The 26233-nt window shown below is 54.4% G+C and overlaps 12 protein-coding genes across 12 annotated transcripts; 7 read left to right on the top strand and 5 right to left on the bottom strand.

Moving 5' to 3' along the window:
* Positions 1 to 404: 404 nt before the first annotated feature.
* L226DRAFT_446597 (DNase I-like protein) lies at positions 405 to 2231 on the top strand (the record flags this gene model as incomplete). The annotated part of the gene is made up of 1 exon (XM_067674898.1): positions 405 to 2231. A coding segment is annotated over one exon (1827 nt), but the record flags the coding sequence as incomplete, so codon positions are not given.
* Positions 2232 to 2606: 375 nt separating this feature from the next.
* On the top strand, positions 2607 to 3176 carry L226DRAFT_446375 (uncharacterized protein; the record flags this gene model as incomplete). The annotated part of the gene is made up of 1 exon (XM_067674892.1): positions 2607 to 3176. A coding segment is annotated over one exon (570 nt), but the record flags the coding sequence as incomplete, so codon positions are not given.
* Positions 3177 to 3275: 99 nt separating this feature from the next.
* L226DRAFT_427297 (uncharacterized protein) lies at positions 3276 to 4178 on the top strand (the record flags this gene model as incomplete). Its single annotated transcript, XM_067674660.1, has 1 exon — positions 3276 to 4178. A coding segment is annotated over one exon (903 nt), but the record flags the coding sequence as incomplete, so codon positions are not given.
* A 57-nt stretch (positions 4179 to 4235) lies between these two features.
* L226DRAFT_466248 (uncharacterized protein) lies at positions 4236 to 5288 on the top strand (the record flags this gene model as incomplete). Its single annotated transcript, XM_067675964.1, has 1 exon — positions 4236 to 5288. One exon carries the CDS (start codon positions 4236 to 4238, stop codon positions 5286 to 5288), a length of 1053 nt encoding a protein of 350 aa, XP_067533523.1.
* Positions 5289 to 7434: 2146 nt separating this feature from the next.
* On the top strand, positions 7435 to 8251 carry L226DRAFT_141908 (uncharacterized protein). The gene is made up of 5 exons (XM_067672358.1): positions 7435 to 7660; positions 7747 to 7753; positions 7816 to 7868; positions 8018 to 8126; positions 8187 to 8251. Exons 1-4 carry the CDS (start codon positions 7521 to 7523, stop codon positions 8052 to 8054), a joined length of 237 nt encoding a protein of 78 aa, XP_067533522.1. The 5' UTR covers positions 7435 to 7520; the 3' UTR covers positions 8055 to 8126; positions 8187 to 8251.
* L226DRAFT_561588 (uncharacterized protein) lies at positions 8234 to 8802 on the top strand (the record flags this gene model as incomplete). The annotated part of the gene is made up of 3 exons (XM_067683446.1): positions 8234 to 8428; positions 8493 to 8606; positions 8668 to 8802. Coding segments are annotated over 3 exons (444 nt in total), but the record flags the coding sequence as incomplete, so codon positions are not given.
* A 4271-nt stretch (positions 8803 to 13073) lies between these two features.
* L226DRAFT_561587 (uncharacterized protein) lies at positions 13074 to 13634 on the bottom strand (the record flags this gene model as incomplete). The annotated part of the gene is made up of 2 exons (XM_067683445.1): positions 13235 to 13634; positions 13074 to 13183 (listed from the first exon to the last, which is right to left on the bottom strand). Coding segments are annotated over exons 1-2 (468 nt in total), but the record flags the coding sequence as incomplete, so codon positions are not given.
* Positions 13635 to 14158: 524 nt separating this feature from the next.
* Positions 14159 to 15267, bottom strand: L226DRAFT_141884 (uncharacterized protein). Its single transcript, XM_067672357.1, has 5 exons — positions 14938 to 15267; positions 14812 to 14856; positions 14418 to 14758; positions 14299 to 14323; positions 14159 to 14240 (listed from the first exon to the last, which is right to left on the bottom strand). Exons 1-4 carry the CDS (start codon positions 15181 to 15183, stop codon positions 14299 to 14301), a joined length of 657 nt encoding a protein of 218 aa, XP_067533519.1. The 5' UTR covers positions 15184 to 15267; the 3' UTR covers positions 14159 to 14240.
* A 260-nt stretch (positions 15268 to 15527) lies between these two features.
* L226DRAFT_466342 (uncharacterized protein) lies at positions 15528 to 16922 on the bottom strand (the record flags this gene model as incomplete). The annotated part of the gene is made up of 6 exons (XM_067675968.1): positions 15528 to 15653; positions 15712 to 15743; positions 15776 to 15915; positions 15990 to 16439; positions 16756 to 16816; positions 16871 to 16922. Coding segments are annotated over 6 exons (861 nt in total), but the record flags the coding sequence as incomplete, so codon positions are not given.
* A 1778-nt stretch (positions 16923 to 18700) lies between these two features.
* Positions 18701 to 22795, bottom strand: L226DRAFT_614512 (uncharacterized protein). The gene is made up of 12 exons (XM_067686656.1): positions 22772 to 22795; positions 22353 to 22719; positions 22181 to 22299; positions 21789 to 22127; positions 21483 to 21736; positions 21162 to 21415; positions 20827 to 20886; positions 20761 to 20772; positions 20461 to 20701; positions 20019 to 20389; positions 19118 to 19961; positions 18701 to 19055 (listed from the first exon to the last, which is right to left on the bottom strand). The coding sequence occupies exons 2-12, from the start codon at positions 22700 to 22702 to the stop codon at positions 18750 to 18752; spliced, it is 3150 nt and encodes a 1049-aa protein (XP_067533517.1). The 5' UTR covers positions 22703 to 22719; positions 22772 to 22795; the 3' UTR covers positions 18701 to 18749.
* A 155-nt stretch (positions 22796 to 22950) lies between these two features.
* L226DRAFT_536784 (uncharacterized protein) lies at positions 22951 to 24820 on the bottom strand. Its single transcript, XM_067681189.1, has 7 exons — positions 24647 to 24820; positions 24532 to 24592; positions 23734 to 24183; positions 23539 to 23659; positions 23437 to 23478; positions 23289 to 23377; positions 22951 to 23225 (listed from the first exon to the last, which is right to left on the bottom strand). Exons 1-7 carry the CDS (start codon positions 24798 to 24800, stop codon positions 23207 to 23209), a joined length of 936 nt encoding a protein of 311 aa, XP_067533516.1. The 5' UTR covers positions 24801 to 24820; the 3' UTR covers positions 22951 to 23206.
* Positions 24821 to 24978: 158 nt separating this feature from the next.
* Positions 24979 to 26209, top strand: L226DRAFT_511234 (20S proteasome subunit). Its single transcript, XM_067678292.1, has 5 exons — positions 24979 to 25086; positions 25139 to 25292; positions 25350 to 25516; positions 25571 to 25745; positions 25918 to 26209. The coding sequence occupies exons 1-5, from the start codon at positions 25031 to 25033 to the stop codon at positions 26197 to 26199; spliced, it is 834 nt and encodes a 277-aa protein (XP_067533515.1). The 5' UTR covers positions 24979 to 25030; the 3' UTR covers positions 26200 to 26209.
* Positions 26210 to 26233: the final 24 nt, after the last annotated feature.

The raw sequence follows: 26233 nt of genomic DNA, 5'->3' as shown, positions 1-26233 counted from the left end.
GAGGTATGACCGGCCGTCTTCACGCGGCGGAGCTCTCAGCTAGGACGGGGAGAGCGATGGCGACGGCTGAGGGCTCTGGCGCGGCGTATCAGATGGAGATGCGTACAGGAACTCGAGTCGAGTATCCAGCTGGATCCCAGCACCTATCCCAGATCCCGGGATCCTTTGAAATGGGTGACGCTGCGCGCCCACGCTCGCGGAGTCCCGAGCTTGACGGGATCCCCGTCTCTGCGCTACGTGCAGATACAGCCCAGTATGTCACAGACACGGGACGCACGGAGATGGCTCCGACTGTACTACACCAGGAGGGACACAACCTCCCGGGTCCCATGGATGAGGATGATGCTACACAGGTCCTACCCCCTGCCTCGACCAACAGACACACGCGACGCCGAAAAGAGAACCTTGCACGCAAGCAAGCACTGCGTGTCGCATCGCTCAATATGAATGGATTCGGCACCTTGGTCAGAGACCACGCCGACAACAAGTGGGGCCGCATTTACAAGGTGATGTCGGACCAGCGCATCGGAGTCTTGATGCTACAGGAAACACATCTCACGGACGAACGTCTAGCTACATTGCATAAAATGTTCGCGCGACGAATTAAAATATTTCATTCCGCACACCCGGAAGCTCCTACGCAGCGAGAAGGCGTAGCGATTGTAGTCAATGCTCGCCTCGTGAACCTGTCTGGAGCACATGCGACAGAGATCATCCCGGGGCGGGCCCTCCATCTTTCGATTGAATGCCAGGGAGGTTACAAAAGACAGGTACTATGTGTCTACGCACCAACATCGGACGGCGTGGAGGTACGGAGACTCTTCTTCGACCAGCTGCGTGAATACTACGAGTCACACCCAGCTTTCCCAAAGCCAGACCTGATGGCTGGCGACTTCAACACAGTTGAAGATGCTATCGACAGGCTTCCTGTCCATGAAGGCCCGGACGCCTCAGTGACTGCCCTAGATAGACTGAAGGTCAGCCTAGGATTAATGATAGCTGATGGTTGGCGAGCCACCAACCCGTCTGAGAGAGACTACACCTTTCACCGCGGGACAGGACGTAATGCCGTCTTCTCGCGACTTGATCGAATCTACGTGAGCCTAGGTCTATTCAATAATGCTCGAGACTGGCGAATATGCGAGGCAGGAGTTAAGACCGACCATAGTTTAGTTAGTGTGCAGCTCACCTCAGACCAGGCCCCAGTAGTAGGTCCAGGGCGTCCAATATTCCCGCTCGGCCTGCTCAAAGATAAGATGCTGGCGAAAAGCATCAAGGCAAGAGGCATGGAGGCTCTACGGGAACTTGCTGACCTGGAAGCGATGGGCGTACGAAGCGACACCGCTAACCCGCAGCTCATACTCCATAAGTTCAAGGTTGATGCGATGCTCATGGCACGAGACCGGGAGAAAGCGGTCGTACCTAAGTTGCTTCACGAAATCCGCGAGCGGGAGAGCGAGCTTCGCAAGGTTAAAGCTGATAGGCGACTCGAGGAGGAGACGAAGATCACAGAGGCCGCAGCTATAACAAAACAGATCCGTGAGCTCAAGCTACAGCGATTCAAACAACAGCAGTTGAATGCCCGAGCAACCCACAGATTGTATGGGGAGCGACCAACAAAGTATTGGTCGAAGCTCCATAAGGAGTGTGCCCCACGAGACATCATCCAAGCCTTCGAGAAGAACCCCGATCGAGGTCCCGACACGGAGCCGATCTACGTGACCGACTCATCCGAGATGGCTGAAATGGCTCGACGACACCATAATCGCATCCAGAAGGACGGATCTGACGTGAAGCCACCGGACGAGCGTGAACAGGATATTCAGACGGCCCTCAACAGCCTTGATGTATCAGTATCCGAGGAACAGAAAGAAGAGCTCCGAGGAGAAATAACGTACGAAGAGTGTGTACTCTCGCTGCGTTTTTCGAAAAACGGCTCTGCACCGGGAACGGATGGCATACCCTTCGAATTGTGGAAAACCTTGCATGCTCGCCACATGGAGGATTCCCGTTTCCCTGATAGACAGGATTTTGATGTCCTTAAACTGCTGAGAGCCGCGTTTGAAGACATGCGCACTAGTGGAGTTAGCACAACAACTTCCTTCGCGGAGGGCTGGATGGCTCCTATATACAAGGAGAAAGGTGAGCGCACCAAAGTCGTGAATTACCGCCCCATAACGCTCCTGAACACCGACTACAAGCTATTAAGCAAAACTCTGGCTGTACGCCTCGCAGACGTCGCGCCACAGCTGATCCACAAAGCTCAGGCGGGCTTCGTGCCAGGTCGGAAAATCCATAACCATACGCAACTCGCTAGAATGGTGATGCTGTGGGCTGAGGAGAAGAAGGTCGATGGTGTGATAGTCGCACTCGACCAAGAGAAGGCGTACGATAGGATCGCACACGACTATCTCTGGCGAGTCTTACACCGGTTTGGTATCCCAGACGAACTCATTAACCTGATTGAGTCCCTGTACGGGCATGCAAACACGTCAGTAATGATTAACGGAGTACTGAGTAGGCCATACCGCGTTTACAGAGGTGTGCGTCAAGGTGACCCCCTCTCATGCCTTCTGTTCGATCTTGCCATTGAACCCCTTTCTGCGATGATACGCAAATCAGACTTGAGAGGCATCAACATACCACGCTGCGGAGACACTCTAAAGGCTACCCTGTTTGCGGATGATACAACCGTGTATCTCTCATCAGAGGATGATTTCGCAGTACTGCAGGCCCTCCTCGATACATGGTGTTCGGCCGCCAAAGCGCGCTTCAATCTGCAGAAGACAAAGATCATTCCTATTGGATCATTAGAGTACCGAAAAACGGTTGCGGAGACGTACCGGGAAACCGGTGCATGGGAGAACTTCCCAGCAAACGTGCACGTTGCACAAGATGGGGAACCAGTGAGAATTCTAGGTGCATTCTTTGGCAATAACGTAAACCAGATCGATGTATGGTCGACAGTCCTAACGAAAATGGTTGCAATGCGACAGCCGTTGATGAAAGCCATTGAGAGATGGCGAACGGGACGCACGACGGTGATGGGGAAAAAGCATGTTGTGCAAATGGTCGTTGGGGGGATGACTCAGTATCTGACAAATGTTCAGCGGATGCCGGACGCAATCGTTAAACGACTAACTAGAGTGATCCGTGGTTACCTATGGGATGATAAGCATAATACACCCGTTGGTATGAACCATACATACCTTCCTGTGGAAAAGGGAGGCCTGGGACTGTTAGACCTGCACGCCAGAAACGAGGCTATTGATGTCATGTGGCTGAAGTCGTACCTTGACTTCAGTGCTGACCGCCCAATGTGGGCGTACCTGGCGGATGATCTTATCGCGAGCCATGTCCCAAAGGCCTGCAGGCCGAGTCAGCCAGAGCTTCGCTTGAACACGTTCCTCCAGAATTGGAATCCCAAAGTACGAAACCTTCCGAACGAACTGAAAGGAATGGTCAACGTTGCGAAGAAGTATGGACTGCGTCTCGAGGGACTTGCCTTTTCACGCAACATTATGCGCAGCGTCCCTATGTGGGACCACCCTCATGCGAGACGGAAAGAGCTCAGCCGCCTCTGTTACCAGTCCAAAGTCACGACCTGCCTACGCTCGAATCACCGGGCCCGAACTGTGGGCGACTTCGAACGACTTGCGAGTACACTGGATGAACCCGGACACCGTCCATCAGCTGAATGTGAATGCGCCGGATGCATGAGCTTAGAAAACAACGATGTATGTGAACACCCACACGAGTGCTGCACACGAGCACGTCAGATGATTGCGACTCTCCCAGGGAAGTGGAACCCCACCGTACGGCAGCCAGAAGACTACGAAGAAGCCACGATGGGTGAGATCCAAGCACAGCTCGCAGAAAGTAGCTTCGCACCTTTTGATAGGCGAGTAACCACATACGGAGACCTCGGACAGGCCTTCCGTATCTTTACGGGGGCAGACCCGGTATCTAACACTGGTATCTCAATGGAGATTGATGAAGACGGGTCCCGTCTGGAGGTGGCAACCGACGGATCGTGCACGCACAATGGTGAAGCCAATGCCCGCGCGGGAGCGGGAGTCTTCATAAGCGACGACAACATCCTAAACTGTAGCGTCCGAGTCCCTGCGTATATTGATCAGTCCAATCAGACTGGGGAAGCTATAGCAACGTTGACGGCAGCGTGTCTACCTACACAACGCACAAGAATCGCGCATGTAACTGACTCCAAGACGGTCATGATGTCACTCACCAAGTGGAGGCAGTCGCACGAAGACACTGGGTACATTCTGCAGAAGAATGCCCCTATCACCCAAGCCATCGTCGCTCAGCTGCGTATGCGAAAGGCGCACTCCGTCTTCAAATGGGTAAAAGGACACGCTGGCCACCCTGGGAACGAAGCAGCCGATAAATTAGCGGCGGAAGGTGCTGAGAAAGAAGACGAGGACGAGGTTGTACTCACGATCCCTCCAGATTTTGCAGTAACGGGCGCAAAGCTAAGCTGCATGACGCAGAAGCTGGCGTATAGAGCCATTCGCGCGCGGAAGGACGCAAAAACAAAACCGCGGCCACGAGCAGTTGCGAATCTTGACATGATCACGAGCGGTCTCCAAGATCGCTTCGGAATTCAGCTGCGAGACGAGACAATATGGCGGTCCCTGCGGTCGCGGCATGTTACGAGAGAAGCGGCGCAGTTTCTCTGGATGGGAATCCATGATGGGTTCATGATCGGAACCCATTGGTTGCGGCCGAAGATGGCGGACGAACTAAAAACACGGGCGAAATGTGCCACATGCGGGGAACTGGAATCAATGACGCACATCCTCTTCGACTGCCCGGCGGAGGGACAAGAAACCGCATGGAAGCTGCTGAAAAAGCTCTGGCAACTCACCGGCTGTGAATGGAAGCGGCCGTGCTGGGGGACCGCGTTTGGAGCGGCTTGCGCAGTCTTTAAATCTGCCGATGGTGCGAGGAAGCACGATCTGGAGAGCCTTTGGTGTATCTTATGCACAGAAGTGGTCCACATGATCTGGAAAATGAGATGTGAGCGGATCATACAGAAAGGCGGCGCAGAGTTTACGAGGAGGGAGACTACGAACCGATTCTATTCTGCCCTAGAATCTAGGCTGATGGTGGATAGACGCGTCGCGGCTAAGGCAAGTAGCAAAAGGGCGCTCAAGCCAGACGATGTTGCGCGGATCTGGCATCCGATCCTAGAGGATCGCGACAATCTGCCACCCAACTGGGTGGTACAGAGCGGGGTTTTAGTGGGTATAAAGCGAAGGAGATGATGGGAGGGGTCGACTCTGTCGGCCGATCTCAAATGATTCGACTGACCTTTGAGTCCCACACTCAGTGCGTAACGCATTTCCCTGCGGTTTCGGTGACGGTGTTATATTTATGCACGACCTACCCGAGGTTCCTATCCCTCGGGTGAGTCGCCAAGCGCGCCTGGTCGATACCTTTCTCGACCGTGAACTACACAACAAGCCCCTCTGGGGACCACTGTGGTTCGAGGCTCTATGCGCTCCTCCAAAAAAAAAAAAAAAAAAAAAAGATTCTACCGACTACCCGTCTTCGGTAATCTACGAGACTTATCTAATCTGATACGCTCTTCGGCCACTTGTCTGAAATCTCAGGCGATACAACTTGAGCTTGTACTCTTACTCCGCCATCGGCTTCAAGAGCACCGAACGTGCAGCATCTTCACAGTGAGTGTATAAGTGGTCGAGAATGCTGCGCGCACTCACAACCGACTTCACAGAAGCTGACCAGCCGCCGAGGGCGATGCTCGTGAGGAAGGGACCCCGACAAGACCAACTTCCCCGAGCCTCCAGACTTACTTGGCTCGCAGTTGTGAGTCTCTTGGAAAAATGAACTCATCCACACAGGGGAAAGGATGCGCTTCCTTATAGCATACCAGTGTGAAGGCGAGGGCCGGTGTCGCATGGTTCTCGCATTCACCGCTGGTTCGTACCCCATCGGGCCCTTGAAGATCGTCCGCCTTCGATTCCGTTCCGTCCGGCTGTTTTGTTGGTGGTCCGCTCGGTACGCAAATGTACGTTAAGACGTTAAGAAGCGCAAATGCTTCAATGAGCTACGAAAGCATTGGCTTCCCTGACTACGCCATGAGCATGTGCTGGGATCTCGTCTCGAGTCCGCCTATGTGGTGTCCTCGACCAGGAGGATATGGGGATATGGGGTGCGACGCTCGTTTAATGTCGATTAACTCACTTTATTTTGTGTTCTCCCACCCTGTATACATTTCCTCTCCACAAACATAAAAGCACCAACTCGCCAGTCTGCGCGGGGATATCCTTCGCGTTCGCTTTGCGTGCCGACATCCTCGAACGTCTTCATTGTCACGGCCTGCTGCTTCTTCATGGCTGCAGATTTCTGGCTGTCCAGCTGCCTGCAAGAGCTGGCAAGGATTGTGTCAGATTTGATGTCGACCGCACGGGCATAGATCCAGAGCTGGCGATGGTGGATGCGCATTGCGAGGTCGGAGGAGAGGTCGGCGACGGGAGCGCTGACAAGATACGCGCTCATCACGTGAGCAGATTTCGCATTGTTGACGCGACGCGTCCTCGGGGTATATAAGGGATATCCTCTGCACCCGCCGTCGGTTTATGGACTCCCGACCCATACTGTCCATATGGCGAAGGTGCTCTTGCAGCCAGAGGGTCACCGAAGACAAGACCCCACATCAAGAGTCGGCAGAAATGCAGGAACGCAACGCAACGTGCAGAGTAAGTGAATAGTAAGTTTAACTCTCTGTTATCTACTCTACGGTCCTGTGTCCGCACAAAACCCCTAAAGCCTCGTCTCTGAGTCTGAGTACCCTGCATACCCCGACGATTAGCGTTGGAGCGCGTCGCACGCACAGCGTTGTCACTATTCGTCCTAGGCTGTCGCTGACTCCCCTATGCGTCCTGTCCTACAACCCGACTGCGCGTACACGTCGCAGGTCCTCTGAGAGCACACGCTCTGCGTCGTCTTCCTTCTTGAGTCGTACTTCGACGTCCAACCGCAGCATCAAGAGAGCTATGGGTTGTCGTACCTATGCTTGTGATGCGCTCCTGTGCTCTTGCGTTCTCCAACGTCCTTCTGGCCTTCCTCTTTTGCAATGTGCATGGTGCGCACCTAGGAGAGTCCCGATCCCTCCAGGCTATAGCACACCTTCTGATCCTGATGATGGACGCGTCTGTGGCTGGAGGAGTGATAAAGCGAAGTTGCGATACTGATAGACCGCGAGGCGGCATGCTTGGTGTTTTCGGAGAGCCGCGATGAGGCCTCGCGACATATGTTGACAGTGCGAGAGCGACCAGCAGAATCTCGTCAAGAGAGTAGTTGGTAACACAGGCGGAGAGTAGACGGTAGTACTACATAAGTTGAAGTAACTTCGCGTGTGCTGTGCGCGGCATCGCGTGCGACAGTTGTCTCACGGTCGGTCGCGCGGGAGCTGGCAGTGGCAATGCGACCACAACTTGTGTCTTCTCTCCGTGGCTGTGTGACTGCAACTGATGTTTGTTCTCTCTCCTTATAACCTTACGACGCTCCCATTTACTGCAGCGCAACCTCTTCCAGAGAGACCCGGAGGATCGTGGGCCTCGTGCGCCCAGTCGACGTCTCTATCCCTGCTAATGCTTGCAGAATGTCCACGGTAAGCTCAACACGCCCTTATACTCCTCGTTTGTACCCCGCTCATGCATGGACGACTCGGACGTTCCAACTTCGCGTCTAAATGAGCTCAACAGTGAGTGACCGTTTCTCGCATGCTTCGTCCCGTCTCAGGAGTCGCTGATAACTCTTCCCCAGAAAAGCGCAAGCGGTCTGTCTAGCGCACGCTGCAGGAAATCCGGGACAAAATGGTGAACATGTACGTACGTTTGACCACCGCATGTCCCGCTCTTTGCTGAACTTTCACAGCTCCAAATCTACCTCAGCGAAAGACGCTGAAACAGTGCGGTGCGATGTCACTATGGATGATCTTATCGCAACGCATGCTGCAACCATGCAGGATCCAGTCATCGGTCCGGTGGATGACGTCGAGATAGACGGAGTGACCAACGCCACAACCAAACGTCAACGCACCGTCCCGAATGGAATCCACGACACTGATTCTGATTGTGAGTGATCCTACCCGCGCCTGCCATCCTCTTCAGGACCTCACCAGGTTGCGGCATCAGCAGCGTTGTTTGCAGTAGCACCATGTACTTTGATTGGCCGTAATCAGACATTGTTTGTTCCGAGTCCAACCGTTTGCAATAACCGTGGCACGAGCGAGCCCAGCGACTCGACTCCCGCCGCCTCCGCGTCCGGCTTTGCCGGTCCCCAGCCCAACCTCCTCGTGCTGCTGCTGCTCAGCACCATTGCTCTCGTCTTTGCCCTCAGCACCGTCGAAGATGGACTGTCAGAAGATGTAAGGACAGTAAGTAGTTTTGGCCTTTGTTAGCGACTCTTCAGGGCTTACAAGTTTTGCTCAACTCGCTCAGGCAGCCCGGGCTCCATCCCCGCAAGGGGCAGGACTTACCGTTGGCACGGGAAACCTGACTAGGGTCGGCAAGCTCATTCGGGCTCAGGCTATTCTCCATGCCCTCACGCGCACTGTGCGTAATGTTCCGACCAAATTTGACTTGTTCTCACGATTTCTTGTGGCCGCGGTACCAGTCCGGTGTACTCAGTGGCATCCGTACCCCCTGGACGCTACCAGACAACTTCAACATCGAAGATGATCAATGCGCACTCCTTCCGAGCCAGTACGCGACTCCGGGAGACCCGTACTCTGAGTCGCCGCACTCGTGAAGGTTTGTAGATGGCGTGTAGATGGCGTGGTCGAGACCGAGGTTTCAATATGACACAGTCCCGTCTGCGCGAGGTTTGTCTGATCATATTGCGACTGAGACACCTTCTGATAGCATACGTTTCTCGTCTTCCACAGGGAATATAAATATATATTACATACAATTCCATCCGAACCAACACAGACACATCATTATATACTTCATTCAAACCGCACCCACATCCGCAAGGAGACTGTCGTCAACAAACTCGTATCGTACAACCCTGTTAGGGAAAGTTAGTTCCCGCGCTTCGCGGCGTCCGCACTAGCCTGGGTCTTCGCGGTCTTCGCTTTCTTCGCTTTCTTGGTTTCCTCCGCACCCTCCGCACTACCAGCAGCTTGAGATTCCGCCTTCTTCCCTCCCCCTGCAGCCTTCTCCGCACCCTCCGCACTACCAGCAGCCTGAGATTCCGCCTTCTTCCCTCCCCCTGCAGCCTTCTCAGGATTGTGCATCCCGAACTTGTCCGCTTGATTACCAGCCGTCCACAACAGACTTGACTCGAAGTCCGGCGATCGGTCGGACTTCTTGTTGACAATCTTCTCACGAATCTTCTCCAGAAACTTAGCCTCAGCCTCATTGTAGCGACGCAGCAGCTCCACAGCGTGGTCTTCAAGGCGTATAAGGAAAGCCATGTAACGGAGCACGTCACAACTCTTTCGCAGGTCAAACCCAGGGGTGTTACGGTCGCAGATATATATGACCTGATATATGGTCAGCGAAGGTAAGATGACATTGACATGCGAGGTCTTACATCATCGGTCGAGCTGTACCATGTCATCGAGAGCGTATGAAACGGCCCAGCATGTGCTAGTCCATACACCGGGAAATCCGTGATGCCGATGATGCGCAGAAAATGTGCCACACTGGCGCTGTTCATCCGTCGCTGGTTCTCGGCTGCGGCCATCTTTCCCTGGCCGCCGTCCAACTTGTAGTCCACCACATAGTAAGGGAGGAAGAGCGCCTCCGATAGCTTGGGATCAGTCAGATGCTTGTTGAAGTCGGCAGTACCCGGGAACAGTGGAGTGAGTTTGGTCTCGAGATGAGATTGTGAGCCGCTCTCCTCCTGAGTAGCCTCCGTCACGTCCACTCTATTCTCCTCGGTCACCACGATGTTGACAGGAGGACGGAAGGAGGAAAATGCTGCGAGGAATTTTTGAGCGTCCTCAATGTCCGACTGGCCACACACTCCAGCGACTTTTTTGCAAAAGTCTGGAATGGAGATAGCGAATATGGCGTCGCATTTGCCTCTCTTTGGGTAGAGACCGACGCGAATTTTCTGGTTCTCAACCTGAGAGTGAAGAGCGACTCGGAGTTCCTTGGTCTGAGGACTGAGGAGCCTCTTGGAGGCGAGAGCCTGAGCTTGTTCCTCAAGTTTCAAAACCTCCATCAAGCCTGCTTCGGACAACTTTTCAGCCTCCTGAATCTCGGACTTGGCTCGTTCAGTGGCGCCAGACCGAGTCTTGATCGCAAAATTGTGCTCGCGGAGGATATGGCATATGTCTTTGAATTGTTGTTTGTGCCTGGCATGAAGGTGATACTGAGTCTGAGTCTCTGCCGACTCGGGGACAAGACGATTCTTCTGACGTGATCGGGGTTTCGGGATGGCAGCCACCGGCGAGGCTGACTCCGATCCGGATACCATGGCCTTGACTCTCATAGTAGAATAATCCAACTCCTCGCATCGCATATACCTGAGCATTGCCTCAGGACTGAACGCAACCAGTTGAGCGTACAGCAGGAATTGAAGATAACATTGAATATACTCACAAGATGAAGTAGTTGGGCTGCTCCGAGCCGGCGCTAGGGCCTTGAGCACAGCAACGTTCCAGTCGCCTCTGCAACCAAATCAAGTTGTGGATCGTGTCCCAGGAGAGGCGCCATTCAGCTTCGCTGACGTTCTGCTTGTTGTACATCGCGAGAATGCTCTTATGACAGTTGTTCAAGGTGTAAACCACGTGGGGGTTTGCCAATGTCAGAGACTCGGAGATCAAGCCCTGGTTTGTTTGCGACATGTCCAGCGCTTGCTGGTACTTCTTCTTCACCGCGCCTATGAGCTTGTTCAACTGGTCGGCAAGAGGAATGGCGGTGTCCTCCTTATGCTCTTCCTCCTCCTTGGACTCCAGATTGAGATTCTGCACCATCAGGAGTAGATTGTGCGAAAGCTTAGTCATCATCTTGACGAATTGAAGTGGTGAGTCTGATAAGAGGTCGCAGGATACAATGCGTATCTGCTTACCATATCTATGCCTGCATCACAAGGCATCTGGACTAGCATCGCGAGCCCCTTTGTATGTTCTAAATAGGCCTTGAAGTCCTTATAAATGGTTTCCACAAGTTTGGGATTGTCATATCCGATCACAAACACGCGGTGATCCCAGAGCCAGTCGGCAATTGAGGCCTCCTTCTGACCAGCAGGTGTTTCCTCTTGTATCTTGAACTTGATGTGAAGGTCATTACCCTTGCCTGACTTGTACGACTTAGCAGCAAATCTGTCCGATACATTAATTTGGGTGTCCCAATGAAGTACCACGTTGCGACATACTCCGAACTTGGCTTCCTATCGAAAGTATAATCACAGTCAATGCGTCATCAATATACGCGGATATTGCCCGGTGACGTACGACTTATCCCCGGTCGTCGATTCGGGTTTCTGAGCGTTGAGGTTTGTTTGTGCATGTTCAGAGCCAGTGGACTGCGGTGCGCGTCCTGAACCACTAGCAAGACCTTTCTCGCCGGATGTAGTTGCCCTAGAGGCTAAGGATCAGCATGGAACGTCCTACGAGGTGCAAAGGGAAACCTTGTGGCTAGAGTGTAGCAAGGGTCGGGTATGGGTGACAAAGAGCGCATCGGTACCATACCCGTAGGAGACGGGTACCAGTAGGATAGACGGGTGAGTATGCTCTCCGAGCTCGCACTTCTGGACTCGGAATGAGTCTCAGAAATGCATTACAATTTACTCCTCGTTAGACGGAGTCTGCGACCATCTGACGGGAATTGAGAGGCTTAGAGCAAGTTTGACTCTCCTCCTCCGGAGTGCCATGCCCACGGGGCCTGGTGAGCAAACCCCCACCCGTACCCGTACCCATACCCCCCGCGGGTTCACCCGACCCGTGCTACACCGTGACCCCGGGTGAGACTGACATGTTTGTGTCAGACGTGATAGCTGAGAGAATGAGATGTGCGATGCGCAGGAGGAGAATAGGTTCAAGTATGATGGAAATGCCCATGGAAGCGGAGGAACTTTATATACCGTGACCTCTGGTCTCTGGAAATAAGCGGAGTCGACGCCGTACCATGACTGAATCACAGATCTCAAGAAAAGCACACACAGACGCAGACATACCTAGGGTCGGGAATAGAATGCAGCCAAATCCAGATACGCTGCGTGGAGTAATGATGATTTTTCCTGTTTGCGAGGTGTTCATCGGCCCTCCATGGAATGATGACAGAATTTGCGTTGGGCGATGGCGATAGTGGCGATGGAATGCTGAACAATTGTTGATTGCCAAGGTCCGCAAGGTAGGTGACGAGGTTTACCAAATCTGACCGGTGCTGAAGATCGAAGATTCCTCCGCCGGGTACGGAAGGGTTAGAGACACCCGAGTAGACGATGTGAATTCGAGGCTGTGTTAAGGGTCAGCGCTAGTACAGCATATACCATGGGATGCGATACGTCTTACCAGGGCATGTATGTCGTCTGTATTCTCTTCCATCCAACCAAATAGGACCTGGCACTTGGAGCCACTTGTAGGTAGTAGGATGCCCGCAACGGGTTCGATGATTTCGAGCTCGTGCCGCTGCAGCAAAGCACTGGAGAGTAGAGGTACGATATTGACCTCATCCGCCACGCAGAGAACAGGTACCAAAGGGCTCGGGTGTAAGGTGGAAGGAGTAAGATGTTGTCCGCTGATTGAGTCGCCTTGTCCAAGGACATCGTCTGGGTCCTCTTCGTCCTCGCCGTCGTCCTCTTCGTCCTCGTCCTCGTCCTCGTCCTCTTTGTCCTCTTTGTCCTCTTCGTCCTCGTCGTCCTCTTTGTCACCGGGGTCTGGTGGCAGACGCCAACGCCAACGGTTGCCGCCGTTTGAGCTTCCGGGCTCCAGGTCAGACAAATCGTCATAGCCGCCACGCCAGATGAAGTCGACGGAGTCATCATCGCAATCCACCCTCTCCGACCGACCTAGGGTATGCATGAGTTGAACGGCCCCAATACCAAGCTTCGCAGACGAAACGCACCATATTCCTTCATGCATAGCAGGGTGGAACTGCCATAAAGAGGCACCCCTCGTTGGTCTACTTCTTCGTCACCCGTATCACAACGAGGCAGGGCGAAGCTTGCTTGGTAACTGAAACAACGATGAGCGGACGGTCTTCCGTGTGACAGGAAAACGCCATACAACACTCTAGTGCCAGGGACAACTCCTTTGACCATGGTCCACAGGAGAATCTCTCGCTCTCGTAACGGGAGGCGCGACTCGGACTTGCTCAGCTCAGGGAAAGCTGCGCAAGTAGACAATACAGAGGGGGCTGGATCGTCCACCCAAAGTTCATCCTCTGGGTCTTCTAGAGTAGAGACTAGTCCTTTGACGGTTCCGACCACATGTTCAGCCGAATGCTTGAGGAGGTCCGCTGCATCCGAGACTTGTTGTGGCCATAGGTACGAGCCGCCAGAGTCGGGGAAAACAGGATCGAGAGAGACGTTGTGCAGCTCAAGCCAACGTTGCACTTCGTCGTTCAGCAAAAGATGGGAGGCCATGTCACGATGCACGAGCAAGCTGCAATGAATCGTTACCTATGCCGCAGATTTTATTCCGATGGTGGGTGATGGCGCAGTCGTTCGAGTTGTCGGCGTTCTTACAGGCAGAAGCTGTGCCGGCGGTCAGCGCTTAAATTGAGTCGTGTAGTCCGTCTCCTTCTGAACGTTGAATAAAATACGTAGAGCTGGCTTGCCAGCCTCCTCGAGAGTACTTGCAGATCCATGTCATGCTAATACAATCTGCATTGATATTTTTGTACACAAGCAGAAACCTCTGTATTCGTAGACCTTCATCGTCTCCGAGGGGTCATCCGAAGTGCACTTGAGGACATGTCATGTACTCCTGAGACGTACACAAAATCATCATGTCTCATCGCGAGCATGAAATATATTTGATACACGGCGGAAGATGGCCCTACTCCATCCGATGCGCCCGTAGTCGTAGAATGATGACGAGAATACGGTCATCTGTTCTGAATGTGTTTCGATGGGAATGAAGATACATGATCATTTGTTCGCTCATCCCTACGTTCGAGGTGTGAAGGGTCAACGGACTGAGTATCATAGCCGTTATGAAACATTTGATATAGGTGATTACTATGCAGGGTTGACACCCCACATGGGCAGCACTTCGTTGAGCGGGTAAACTGTGAGGCGAAGCGAGAGTCAGCGATATAGGTCTGTTTAGCAGATAGATAATCATACCTAGATCCTTTGCGAAACCTCCCCACTAGGAAGAACAATTATACCACCGATTCGATGGAATAGCAAGTTCGAGGCACTGTCGAGGAAGCGGTGCGCATATTCGTAGAAACAAAACGTACATAATTAGATTCAGCACGCCTTCCCGCGATGCATGCCTTCGACTGGACTGATTGCCCCATTGCAAGAATCCGGAGTGGAGTAACGAGCTTTCAAACGACAGCGCGTGGTGACCCAGATAATGTGTAAGCCAGGGATACGCACAGGTTCTCGCGGTCGAGATGATGACATTGAATATTCGAACGCTATCACGTTTGTCAGGGTAGGAGCCAACGAATTTCGCCGCCGCCGTCGCCGTGGCGAACATGCTTGTACGCAGAGGTCGATGCCAAAGCTCATGAAGGGCAGTGGGTGCGGGACAGCCCGAAACTCTACCTCCGCAGCATAGGCGTTCGGAAGATGCCTTGAATGGATGAGCGAACGAGAGTGTAAGTAGACCAACGTGTGCTCGCTCACTTTCGCCACCACGCCCTTCACGAGCGTAATCGGAATCCAAAACATCTGCGTTGTAACCGTCCCAAAAACAACAATCAATGCGACTGCTATCGATCAAGTGATCGGGTAGGGAAAACCGCTTTATACCTCACGTCTGCCTCGTCTGCGGGAGCCCAAGCCTTGTAGAGTAACATTTGCATCTGACTGGTGCTTCTGTACTCGAGTACAGCATAGGGCGATGGATAGAGGTAGCAATGTGAATGGCCTGTCGCAAATGCGTCTTAAACAGATTCTATCAGTTAAGGACAAAAAAGCACCGCTGTAACGGTGGCGGTTAGCAGAACCGATGAGGCCTGAGGCCTGAGGATCGACGCACAGTATAATGAGACCCATGATCTCGATGATGTTCAAGCTTGGCCTTCACCTCAAACTTTGAACCATCAAGACGTACTTGGCTCTACAATACAACCATTCCGCCTCCGAAGGGACATATCGAAGTTTCACGATTGCAGACAGAGGACATGAACGGGGATGGTGATACAGCAAGAGAGGGGGGTAGAGTTCACAGACTCAGAGTCGGAGACAGCATACGTGGGAGGAAGCGGAGACAAAGAGAACTCCGGATAGTCAGTCCATCAGCGTGTGAGCGGGTAATTGAGGGAGAGGATATATCATGCATGAGCTTAGTGCTCGAGCGACTTCCTAAATGAGCGAGACAGAACGTCAGCGACCAGAACCTAGACGTGCGGGAAAAGGGAGGAAGGAGGGACGCACCGGTACTCGCCCTCGGCGGCGACACTGAGCTCCTCGATCTCGCCCCGCACGGACGAGAGCGCCTCTGCGGCGGTGGCATAGAACATAAGCTGCAGAAGAAACTAGTCTCAGTATCCATACACAGAGCGGCTGACCGCTAGGACGCACCTGAGCCTTCGCGGGTTCTTCAACGGTTAAGGCTGTGGAAGCGCGTAAGTAGATCGCATTGAACCACGTACGGGCCAACTCACGTTCTCGAGGACGGTCTTCATGAGCGTAATCGCGACCTCGGTCTTCTGCACAAGGTCGTCCTCCGCATTCTCCACCTCCAGACGCGCAGCCTCCTGCTTCGCCGGGCCCGCGTTCTTGAGCCTGCGCAACGAGAGAGGCGTGAACGTCCGCATCCGGGCACAGAAGACCGTCACGGCCGCGCAGCCAGCACTCACGTCTGTTTCGCCGCATCGAGCTCCAACCTGCTCACGCGTACGGCCTGACGCGCCTTCATGGCGACAGCAATGCTTGTCGAGAGCGTCGTCTGCCACGGGAGGAGGAAACGATCCCTGATAGCAGCGTCCTGCTCGACACGCGCATCTGCAATCTTCTCCCACGCGCCCGAGTACGCGTGCAGGCCCTTGCCGAGCTTGTCCTCGTTGCCGGCGGCGGTCGAGAGGACGGCGGAGGCGGCGTTCGTCGCCGCGCGCCCGATGGCGTGGGGGAGTGTCTTGTGCTGCGGGGTGGCGGCCTCGACCGGCGCGGGTGTGGGGAGGTTCGTGCCCTTAAGGTTTGCGGTGGCGAAGTTGATGATGCCGTGCCCAATGGTCGTGCCAAGCTCAGTGATCGATTCATGAAGATGCGTGGGGTAGTCGTAGGTTTCGGTCTCGTAGACCTTCGTGACCCTGCGTGCGTCCGTGAATCGTATGTTCGGGGAAGATAGGGAATATCATTCGGAGTGTACGTTGAGCCACACACGACGAATTCCAACAGCGTAGGCAGCGCAGAGTGGTGGGAGCACAGAGCGACAGCTTAGGTTCGAATAGGATTCAACGATTCAACCCACACAGTTCGCATCCCATACTTAACGGGTGGTTGCTCTCCGCATCGTATGCTAGCTGGAAGTCTCGCTTATTGTCCACACAAGAAGCGCGACCTCCTGCCGTGTGGAATCTGGCTCTTCTTACAATCCCCGAACGGCACAGAAGAGCATGAACGTACCTGAGTAGCGCGAGGTGGACCGCGCGGAGACTGTCGACGCGAGCCTCAAGATCCTTGCACTCTGCATGTCGCCGTCATCTCCCCTCGTCGTATCCTTGAGACGAGCGGGACATACCCTGCGGCAGTTCAGTTATCTCATCTGGTGCAATCTGGCCAAGACGCTCCCGCGGTCGTAGGAAGACAGAAGATATTCGGGGACGCTGTGTCGCTGCGCCAGGCTAGCGATGGTTGTAGTCGGGAAGGTCGCTTGACCGAGGCCGAGTGGCATGCTCGTGGTGCGCGTTGGGGAGAGTTGTGTTCCACGCCGCGAGGGTGAAGTTGTTAGCAGTGTCGAAGGCTCGGCCACCGAGGAGGTTGCAGGAAGGAGCAAGGTCGCGCTTGGCAGCGGGGAGGGCGACGGTAGCAGAAGCAGCGTACGCGAGAGTGAGGAGGTTCAGGGCAAACATGGCGGCGAGGAGAGCAGGAGGCGAAGTGGACAAACGAAAGAGATGTGTGGCAGACGAAGCCAAGCATAACCAATTTATCTAATCTGATACCGCTGGCGTTAAGTAACAACTTCAACTTGAAGCTTGAGCTTGAACTCTTCTTACTCGAGTAACTCCCTCATCGGCTCAAGAACACCAAAAGTGCAACGTTTTCACAGTGAGTGTATAAGTGGTCGAGAATTCTACGGGCACTGACAATCGACTTCACAGGAGCTGACCTGGAGCCGCTGAGGGCAACTTTAACTACTCGTGAGGAAGGGACCCTGACGACACCAGCTTCCCCGAGCCTCCAGGCCTGCTTTGCTCGCAGTCGTGACTCTCGAGAGGTGGCCCTACCATCCAAATCCACCCGGCCTCTCATTAATATTTTTATTCGCCGGACAGAGAGCAAATTTTGCAGTGGGCGTGGTGCTACATCCATTGGAATCCCGCTGCGACATCTACGGTATGTGGGATGTGAAGACGGTGCGCCTGGGTGCGTTGCAATTAGCACCTGTTCCCCTCGAGGCTGACAGTTGCCCATGTCTCTCTGCTTGCAGGGCTGTCTGCGCCTTCCCGGCCCTGGAGATGTGGAAGAGCGTGCCAACGGAAAGTCCGTCCTCGAGAATCCAACCGCCATGCGAGGTTTCTTTTTCACCGAAGCAACGAGAGTTGTGTGGGGCTTCCTTGCTGTCCTTGGAATCACAGACCTGACAGTCTGTGACCTTGCGGCGGCTGGTTCGAGCGCATATCCCTGTGGGGCGTAGCACCGGACAGAGGAAGAGGTGAGCTGATACCCTCGAGCCGGATACGCGATTCGCTGGATGAGTCTTCGCAGGACTGACAATGCAGTCAACCCGGACCTGAAAGGGCGGTTTGACAATATCCGGCCACACCTCATCGACCACATGCTCGGATGATACCACCGTCCCGTCTCCAATCGATCGAGAGATTAGACTTCGCGTTCACGACACTTGGAGCTCAATGCAGACCTAGTGCCTGTCATGCCTGAGCCGAAAGCGCAGTGCAGGGCCTCAGTGCAGAGCTTCTAGGAATCCTCAACAGTCGAGCAGTGCGCGACGCTGGCGGTGTTCGCCTTGACATGCATATTTGTGTGGCAGGCTCATCGACACCTTGGGTTCGGCGCGGGTTCGGCCATGGTGTGACGGGCCCGCCGTACTTAGACTATCGATACTCGGCGTCGTTCAGTGATTCGAAGCATAAATAGATCTCTGCACTTCAAGCAGTGCGAATACAGTACATACATCATGCGGGTGATATCTTCACAAACAAATCTCGAGTCAACTCTGCAAGATCATCGACATGTCTTCCGTACCCCGGCCGTGGAGTCCCCGCCTGAGACTCTTATCGGAGTACTGTCAGGCCGAATTCTCCGACTCGACACCATCATGGTCCTCCTGAAGCTGTTGGCAATTCCATGAGTCATTCCCTACTATGGTACGTGCCGCATTGAAATTCACCTCTCGGTCCCTGGTTTTCCCTCCTCCGTTCCTCGGGCACCCCGCCACTTCAGTTGGCCCCCGCTGTCGGCGCAGGTTGTTCGGGAGCTTTATTATGAGGCCTAGGAATACCGTAGAGATCTGCTTGCTTATTTGCTGTCCACCAAAGCTCCGAATCCAACCCTGGCAGTTTCCCCCCGTTGCGTTTGAACTCATTCTCCACACGGGAGAAGAACTTGTCCTTGACAGCGTCATAGCGTTCCTTCAGCGTGCGTGCATGCTCCTTCAGCTCGAGAGTGAATCCTGCGAATCGCATCACGTCCTCGAATCGGCGGAAGTTGAACCTTGGCACGCCCTGATCACAGGTATAATACACCTGTCAGTTCGGACGATGAGTTCAGCGCGCTACCGTGACGTCGGAAGAAATGGCTCGCGCACCTTGTCTTCTGAGGAATACCATGTCGCAGATACCGTGTGATACGATCCGGATTGGGCAATCCCGTAGACGTTGAAGTCCGTGATGCCGAGTGCCCTCAAGAACGCGGCAGCACTAACAGAGTTCATGCGCCTTTGTCTCTCGGCTTCACCCATGAGTTCCTGGTCGTCCAACTTGTAATTGATGACCAAGTAAGGGAGTTGTAGAGCATGTTCCAGGGAGGGAGATCCGTGCTTGGCTACAGATAGGGACGAACACAGCTTTGCAGCGAACACGCTGTCCGGGGCAGCACCGTTCCCGAGACCTTTGTGAGGTGTCGGCAGTCTTCGGGAAGAGGTGATACCTGGAAAATATTTCATGAAGTCATCTGTCGGTGTGTCCAGCCCTGCGATTTCACGAATGCGCTTATAGAAGTCATGTTGTGGGATGACGACGGTGAATGCCGCATCACAGCGGCCAGTTTTGGGGTACCCTGCCAAGCGAAACTTGAGGTTCTCCAACTGCGACTTCAGATCACCACCGAGTGCGGCCCTGAGGAAAGGACTTTGCTGCTCTTTAATAGCAGTTGCTGTGGCTGAAGTTTGAGCGCAGATGCTCCTCCACGCGTCCAGCTCTTCTACATATCCTACTCCGTCCAATCGCTTTTGGAGGGAGGACAATGGGGCTAATAGGAGTCTTTCCTCACCCTCTCTGCAGAATTTCTCATGCTTGTTGAAAACTGTGGCGATTTGATCATGGAGAAACCGACCTGGGGGCAAGTCGCTTCCTCCCAGGCCAGTGAGATTGTTTGGATGGTGGAACTGGTCGTATGCCTCGCAGCGAAGATACTCAATCGTCGCCTCAGCACTTGGGCATTTTTGTCAGTATGTTTATGACTGATCAGCGAGGAAACCCGGGACTCACCAGTAGTTGATGTGAAGGAATTGAGCATCGTTGTAGGTCTCCGGATCATATCCTTGCAGAAGAATGTCTTGACAGACATGAAACAGCAAATCCCAAGCATGTCTCCACTCGGCTTCATTTGAAACCTCCCTCCTGTAAGACCATTCCACGAAAGCATGGACACATCTCAGAGGAACCAACGCGGTCAACTTGGCGAGCAATGCATGCGTCTCCGGAACGCTCTTATGATCGACGGGGGACGTATTGGGATCATGTGTCTGCGGACTCAGGCACCCGCCGCGCTCAGTCGTCTCAGGTTTCTTCTCGTGAGGGAGCACCACATCAATAGCCAAGCAGAGTTTATGGGCCTCTCCCCGCACAATTTGAATAAACTGTGTTGTGCATTGGTGCATGCGTGTCAGCTTCAAATTGCAGTCCTGAGTAACAATTGATGGTCACTCACAGCCTTCGTCAGAACATTCTTGGCACCACCGCACATGGTGCGTAGATCGATCGCTTGTTGACAAAGTTGACAGTTCATCGCAGTTGTGTAAGGATAGGATAGGTTCCCCTGGTCCCACTTCCATTCAGTTATAGTTACGTCGACGGTGGTTTGGGTCTCGTCGGGTTTGCGCCGCCGGGCTTTAGCAACCACGTTCATGAATAATGGCTTGTTGCATTCACGAGGTGCCCTTTTTGCGAAGCTTCGGACCTGCCATTAGTGCCACGTATCCTCACTTCAAGATATTCTACTTGCACTCACTCCGAGCTGGCCCTAGTAATGACGAAGTCAGACTCGACATGTTAGATTACATGTAAATCGACGTACACGGACTGTTTTCCCTCCCGGTGGTTTGTAGGAATTTCCTGGGCATGGAGGTCCGTAGAGCTACTCTTGTCGATCTATATGCGCAGGCACATGTTAGGTAGTGGTAAGACCATGACAGTCGAGGTTTCGACTCACATGGTACAGTGCAATGGGTGAGTATGAGAGCGATTGAGAAAGAGTGTTGTAGGACGAGTGTTATTGTGCGGGGAGGTCCGGAGGAGACCCATTCATCCGAACATCACAGTGAGTACAAGGTGATGCGTGACGAGTAGGAATCGAATGATCAGAGATAAAGGTCAGTAGGGACGTCGAGTAGCAACTACACAAGCACCCACCTCACGTCGCACAGCCAGTTCCAGATTCGCCCGTCGAGTCCTCGATCCTCCGCAAGCTCCCGCATGTATTCATCAGCTCTCCAAGGAAGGCTCGCATCCGAGACAGGGTCTCCAGAGTCCTGGATCGGGACAGCGATATAGGGTCCAAGGGCGGCCAGGAACTGCGTCATCCGCACCAAGTGTTCCGGCACGCATAAGTCGAACAACCCAGCATCGACGCGGCCCAAGACAGGTGCGAGGATATGCACCAGAGGCTGGAGATACATGCGATGTCAGTGGTTATCGATATCACCCATCTACACGGAAAGAAACACTACGTACAAGTGCGTGAGTCGGCCCCGGACTCCCTTCAACCCAGCCGAAGAGGACCTTACAAGTAGTTGACGACCGAGGAAGAAGGATACCGACAACGGGCACCGCTAGATTCCAAGCTCGCCGTTGGTACAGGGTGCTTGTCATCAGTGGAAGCAGATTGAGCTCGTCCGCAACGCACAATACAGGGATAAGGGGGTGAGGATGGCATGTAGAAAGGACATGGCGGTGTGGATTCAACTCTCCGGACAAAAATGGGACGCCTGAGGGATAGATGAGCGTGTCGCCATCGTTTACAACACGATTATTACTTACCACCGTCGCTGTCCGCACTGCCGCTATCGTCCTCTCCATTGTCGTCTTCACCGACGTCGTCCCGGCCGTCCTCATCACCGCCCTGCCCCTTACCTTCGCTGGTATCGTCATCTTGGTAGTTATCCTCGACATCGCTGTATTCTTCCTCTTCGATATCTCTGTCAAGAGGCTCGTCCCACATGCGCCGTTCCACGCTGCGCCAGTCAGAGGTCCTGTCGAGGACTTTTTCGGGACATTCCGGTGCAGTACTTGACGTATAGTTGGAGGTTGTCACCTTCCTGTGTGCGAACGGGACCTCAGACGGGTCACGGTAGTACGCGCTGGTTGGACTCTCACAAGCTGCAATCCATGTCAGATAGTAACAGATAACAGACGCAGGGACGGTGTTCTACCTGTGGTTGCCCGTTCCAGCAGAATCAAGATTTCTGCTCTTCCCTTCGTGGGGTGGAATGCTGAGTCCAAAGACGCGCTGCCCGTGTCAGATCGAGGCATTGCGAACTCGACGCGGTCGCTGAACGTAGTGTGATGAATATCCCACAATGCGATGATCATATTAGCACTCACTATACGGCAAGAGACGGATGTAACAGCTTGGCAATATGTCGAATTACGATTGTTCGGAGCAATGGACCATGCGACTTTCCATATAGAAGGAACGACGCGCAAGCCGACGGAATGAAAAGGTCTAAACGATCGGTAAGGCTGTCCAGAGTTCCTTCGGGATCCCAGGGGCCATGTTCGAGCTTGACGTTGGACGCAGACGATTCGTCTTCGGGCAGCAATTGAGCGAAGGGTGCGATGTGCGAGGGCCAGGAAGAGCTGTCATCAAGAGCAAGGTCCTCGACCACTACGTTGTGCCGCTGAAGCCAGTCTTGCACTTCAACTTGAACGTCAGGTCGAAGGTGAGACGCCATGCGCGTACCGTACAGTGCTACAGATGAAGTGAGTGATGGGCGACGCGAGTTATGTGGCGAGTATCTCACTGTGTCTGCACTTGTTGAGTGTCGATGTCTAAGGAGCTGAGTGGTCCACGGAAACGCGTGGCACTGCGTACGCGGGCACGCCTCCTCCAGGCGGCATCTGGCTGACGCTCGTTTCCCGAACTCACGTAGGGCCAGACTTTCTGTGCATCATGAACGCGCCAAGCCTTCACCACAAGCGTGGGGCGTCGAAATCATCAAGACGTAGTTGACTCTACAATACATACATTCCGCCTCCGAAAGGAGATATCGAAGTTTCATGATTGCAGACAGAGGACATGAACGGGCACTGTGATACAGCAAGAGAGGGGGGTAGAGTTCACAGACTCGGAGTCGGAGACAGCATACGTGGGAGGAAGCGGAGACAAAGAAAACTCCGGATAGTCAGTCCATCAGCGTGTGAGCGGGTAGTTGGGGGAGGATATATCATGCATGGGCTTAGTGCTCGCGCGACTTCCTAAATGAGGGAGGCAGAACGTCAGCGACCAGAAATTAGACGGGCGGGAGAAGAGGGACGAACCGGTATTCGCCCTCGGCGGCGACACTGAGCTCCTCGATTTCGCCTTGCACGGACGAAAGCGCCTCTGCGGCGGTGGCATAGAACATCAGCTGCAAAAAGAACATCTCAGTCCCAACACCCACCCACGGGGGCCAGCACCAGAACGCACCTGAGCCTTCGCAAGCTCGTTCAGGTTCTTCAACGGTTCGGGCTACAATAGCGCCATCAGTAGGAAATTTCATTGAACCACGTATGTACGGGCCGAACTCACGTTCTCGAGGACGGTCTTCATGAGCGTAATCGCGACCTCGGTCTTCTGCACAAGGTCGTCCTCCGCATTCTCCACCTCCAGACGCGCAGCCTCCTGCTTCGCCGGGCCCGCGTTCTTGAGCCTGCGCAACGAGAGAGGCGTCAACGTCCACATCCGGGCACAGAAGACCGTCACGGCCACGCAGCCAGCACTCACGTCTGCTTCGCCGCATCGAGCTCCAACCTGCTGACGCGTACGGCCTGACGCGCCTTCATAGCGACAGCAATGCTCGTCGAGAGTGTCGTTTGCCACGGGAGGAGGAAGCGATCCCTAATAGCAGCGTCCTGCTCGACACGCGCGTCCGCAATCTTCTCCCACGCGCCCGAGTACGCGTGCAGGCCCTTGCCGAGCTTGTCCTCGTTGCCGGCAGCGGTCGAGAGGACGGCGGAGGCGGCGTTCGTCGCCGCGCGCCCGATGGCGTGCGGGAGTGTCTTGTGCTGCGGGGTGGCGGCCTCGACCGGCGCGGGCGTGGGGAGGTTCGTGCCCTTGAGGTTTGCGGCGGCGAAGTTGGTGATGCCATGCCCGATGGTCGTGCCAAGCTCAGTAATCGATTCTTGAAGATGCGTGGGGTAGTCGTAGGTTTCGGTCTCGTAGACCTTCGTGACCCTGCGTGCGTCCGTGAATCGTATGTTCCGGGAAGACAGAGAATACCGTTCGGAGTGTACGTTGAGCCAGCGTCAAACGACAACGTGAAGAGCTTTGCACGGCCCTCACACGACGAATTCCAACCGTGTAGGCAGATGGCGCAGAGTGGTGTGAGCACAGAGTGACAGGTTTAGGTTCGGGCTTTACCCTCCCAACCTCGCAGCCCATAGTCAACGGGGTGCTTGCTCTCCGCATCATACGCTAGCTGGAAGTCCCGCTCATTGTCAATCAAACAAGCGCGACTCCCTGGTCGAGGGAAATCCGGCTCTTTTCGCGATCCCCGAACGGCACAGAAAAGCATGGACGTACTTGAGTAGCGCGAGGTGAACTGCGCGGAGACTGTCGACGCGAGCCTCAAGATCCTTGTACTCTGCATTTCGCCGTCATCTCCCCTCGTCGTCTTCTCGATATGAGCGGGACATACCCTGCGGCAGCTCAGTTATCTCATCTGGCGCAATCTGGCCAAGACGCTCCCGCGTTGCCTGCACGCTTGATTGGAAGCCCTTCGCGAGCTTGTTGGCGGACTGGCCGATGTTGAGGCCTGCGAGGCCAGACGAGAGCTTGCTCCAGCCGTCCATGGTGTCGAGCGGGCGTGGTGGTGGTGGTGGCAGGAAGAAAGAAGATATTCGGGGACGCTGTGCCGCTGCGCGAGGCTAGCGACGGCGGTGGCCTGGAAGGTCGCGATGGCGGTCCCCGGGGTCCGTCCCGACGCGCGTCCACAGACGCGCCTGAGACGCGTAAGTATCCTTAGCCTCACTCCGCCATCTCCTCCTCCCCGTCCTCGCTGTCTTCTACATCTGACCCAGACATGGCGACAGCATCTGTATACTCTGGCCCCGGCTTCGACTTCACCAACGAAGTCAGGTGCGTGAACAGCGAGCACGAGCAATGTCTCGACTCTGACATGAGGCTGCAGGAACAACTTCCTCACCGACCGCGGTATCCCATTACCAAAGGCCACCAGCACCGGTACCACCATCGTCGGATGTCTCTTCAAGGACGGCATTATCTTGGGCGCGGATACCCGTGCGACGGAAGGCCCAATCGTCGCGGACAAGAACTGCGAGAAGGTACGTACGCCTGCATCCTGGACATGCTTCCAGGGCCACTCATCTCAACTGCCACAGATCCATTATATCACGGACAACATTCGGTGCTGTGGTGCAGGAACAGCAGCAGATACGGAGTTCACAACCGCCCTCATTTCCTCTAACATGGAGCTGCACGCACTCTCGACCGGCCGCAAGCCTCGGGTAGTCACTGCGATGACCATGCTCAAGCAGATGCTCTTCCGGTGCGCCTGGATATGATGTGCGCGCGCGTTCAGAGAATCTCATAAGGCTTCTAGATACCAAGGACACATCGGCGCAGCACTTGTCCTCGGTGGCGTCGATGTCACCGGCCCACAACTCTTCACGATCCATCCACACGGTTCAACGGACAAGCTCCCGTATGTAACCATGGGCTCCGGTTCTCTGGCAGCGATGGCGGTATTCGAGGCGCAGTGGAAACCGAACATGGAGGTACGTTCTTTCTATCTATTGCTCATCCACCCCCGCGCACCGCCGGAACGAACCCCTTCAAGGACAGTTTCTGTCGGATCCGTGATACGCGTCTTCGACTAGGCTGCCCTTTTACTGCCTCCATCCTGCCCCCGTTCCGTTTGGTGTCAAACTCACTAGTGTCTCCTTGCAGCGCGCAGAAGCACTCGATCTCGTCTGCGCCGCCATCTCTGCGGGTATCTTCAACGACCTTGGTTCCGGCTCGAACGTCGACGCGTGCGTCATCACCGCCTCGCACACCGAGATGCTCCGCAACTTCGTCAAGCCGAACGAGCGTGTCCAGAAGGAGCGCTCGTACACGTTCCGCCGCGGGACGACGGAGTGGAAGAAGGAAGAGATCCGCGCGCTTGTCGTCGAGGAGGATATCACACACATTACCGGCAGGGGCACGGAGGAGGCGATGGACACGAGCTAGATGCTGGGTTAAGTTCGGACGGTTTCAATGCAAC

This window comes from Lentinus tigrinus (genome assembly GCF_003813185.1).
Source record: "Lentinus tigrinus ALCF2SS1-7 unplaced genomic scaffold L226scaffold_20, whole genome shotgun sequence".
Classification (NCBI taxonomy): Eukaryota; Fungi; Basidiomycota; class Agaricomycetes; order Polyporales; family Polyporaceae; genus Lentinus; species Lentinus tigrinus.
This window is presented reverse-complemented; position numbering and strand designations above follow the sequence as displayed.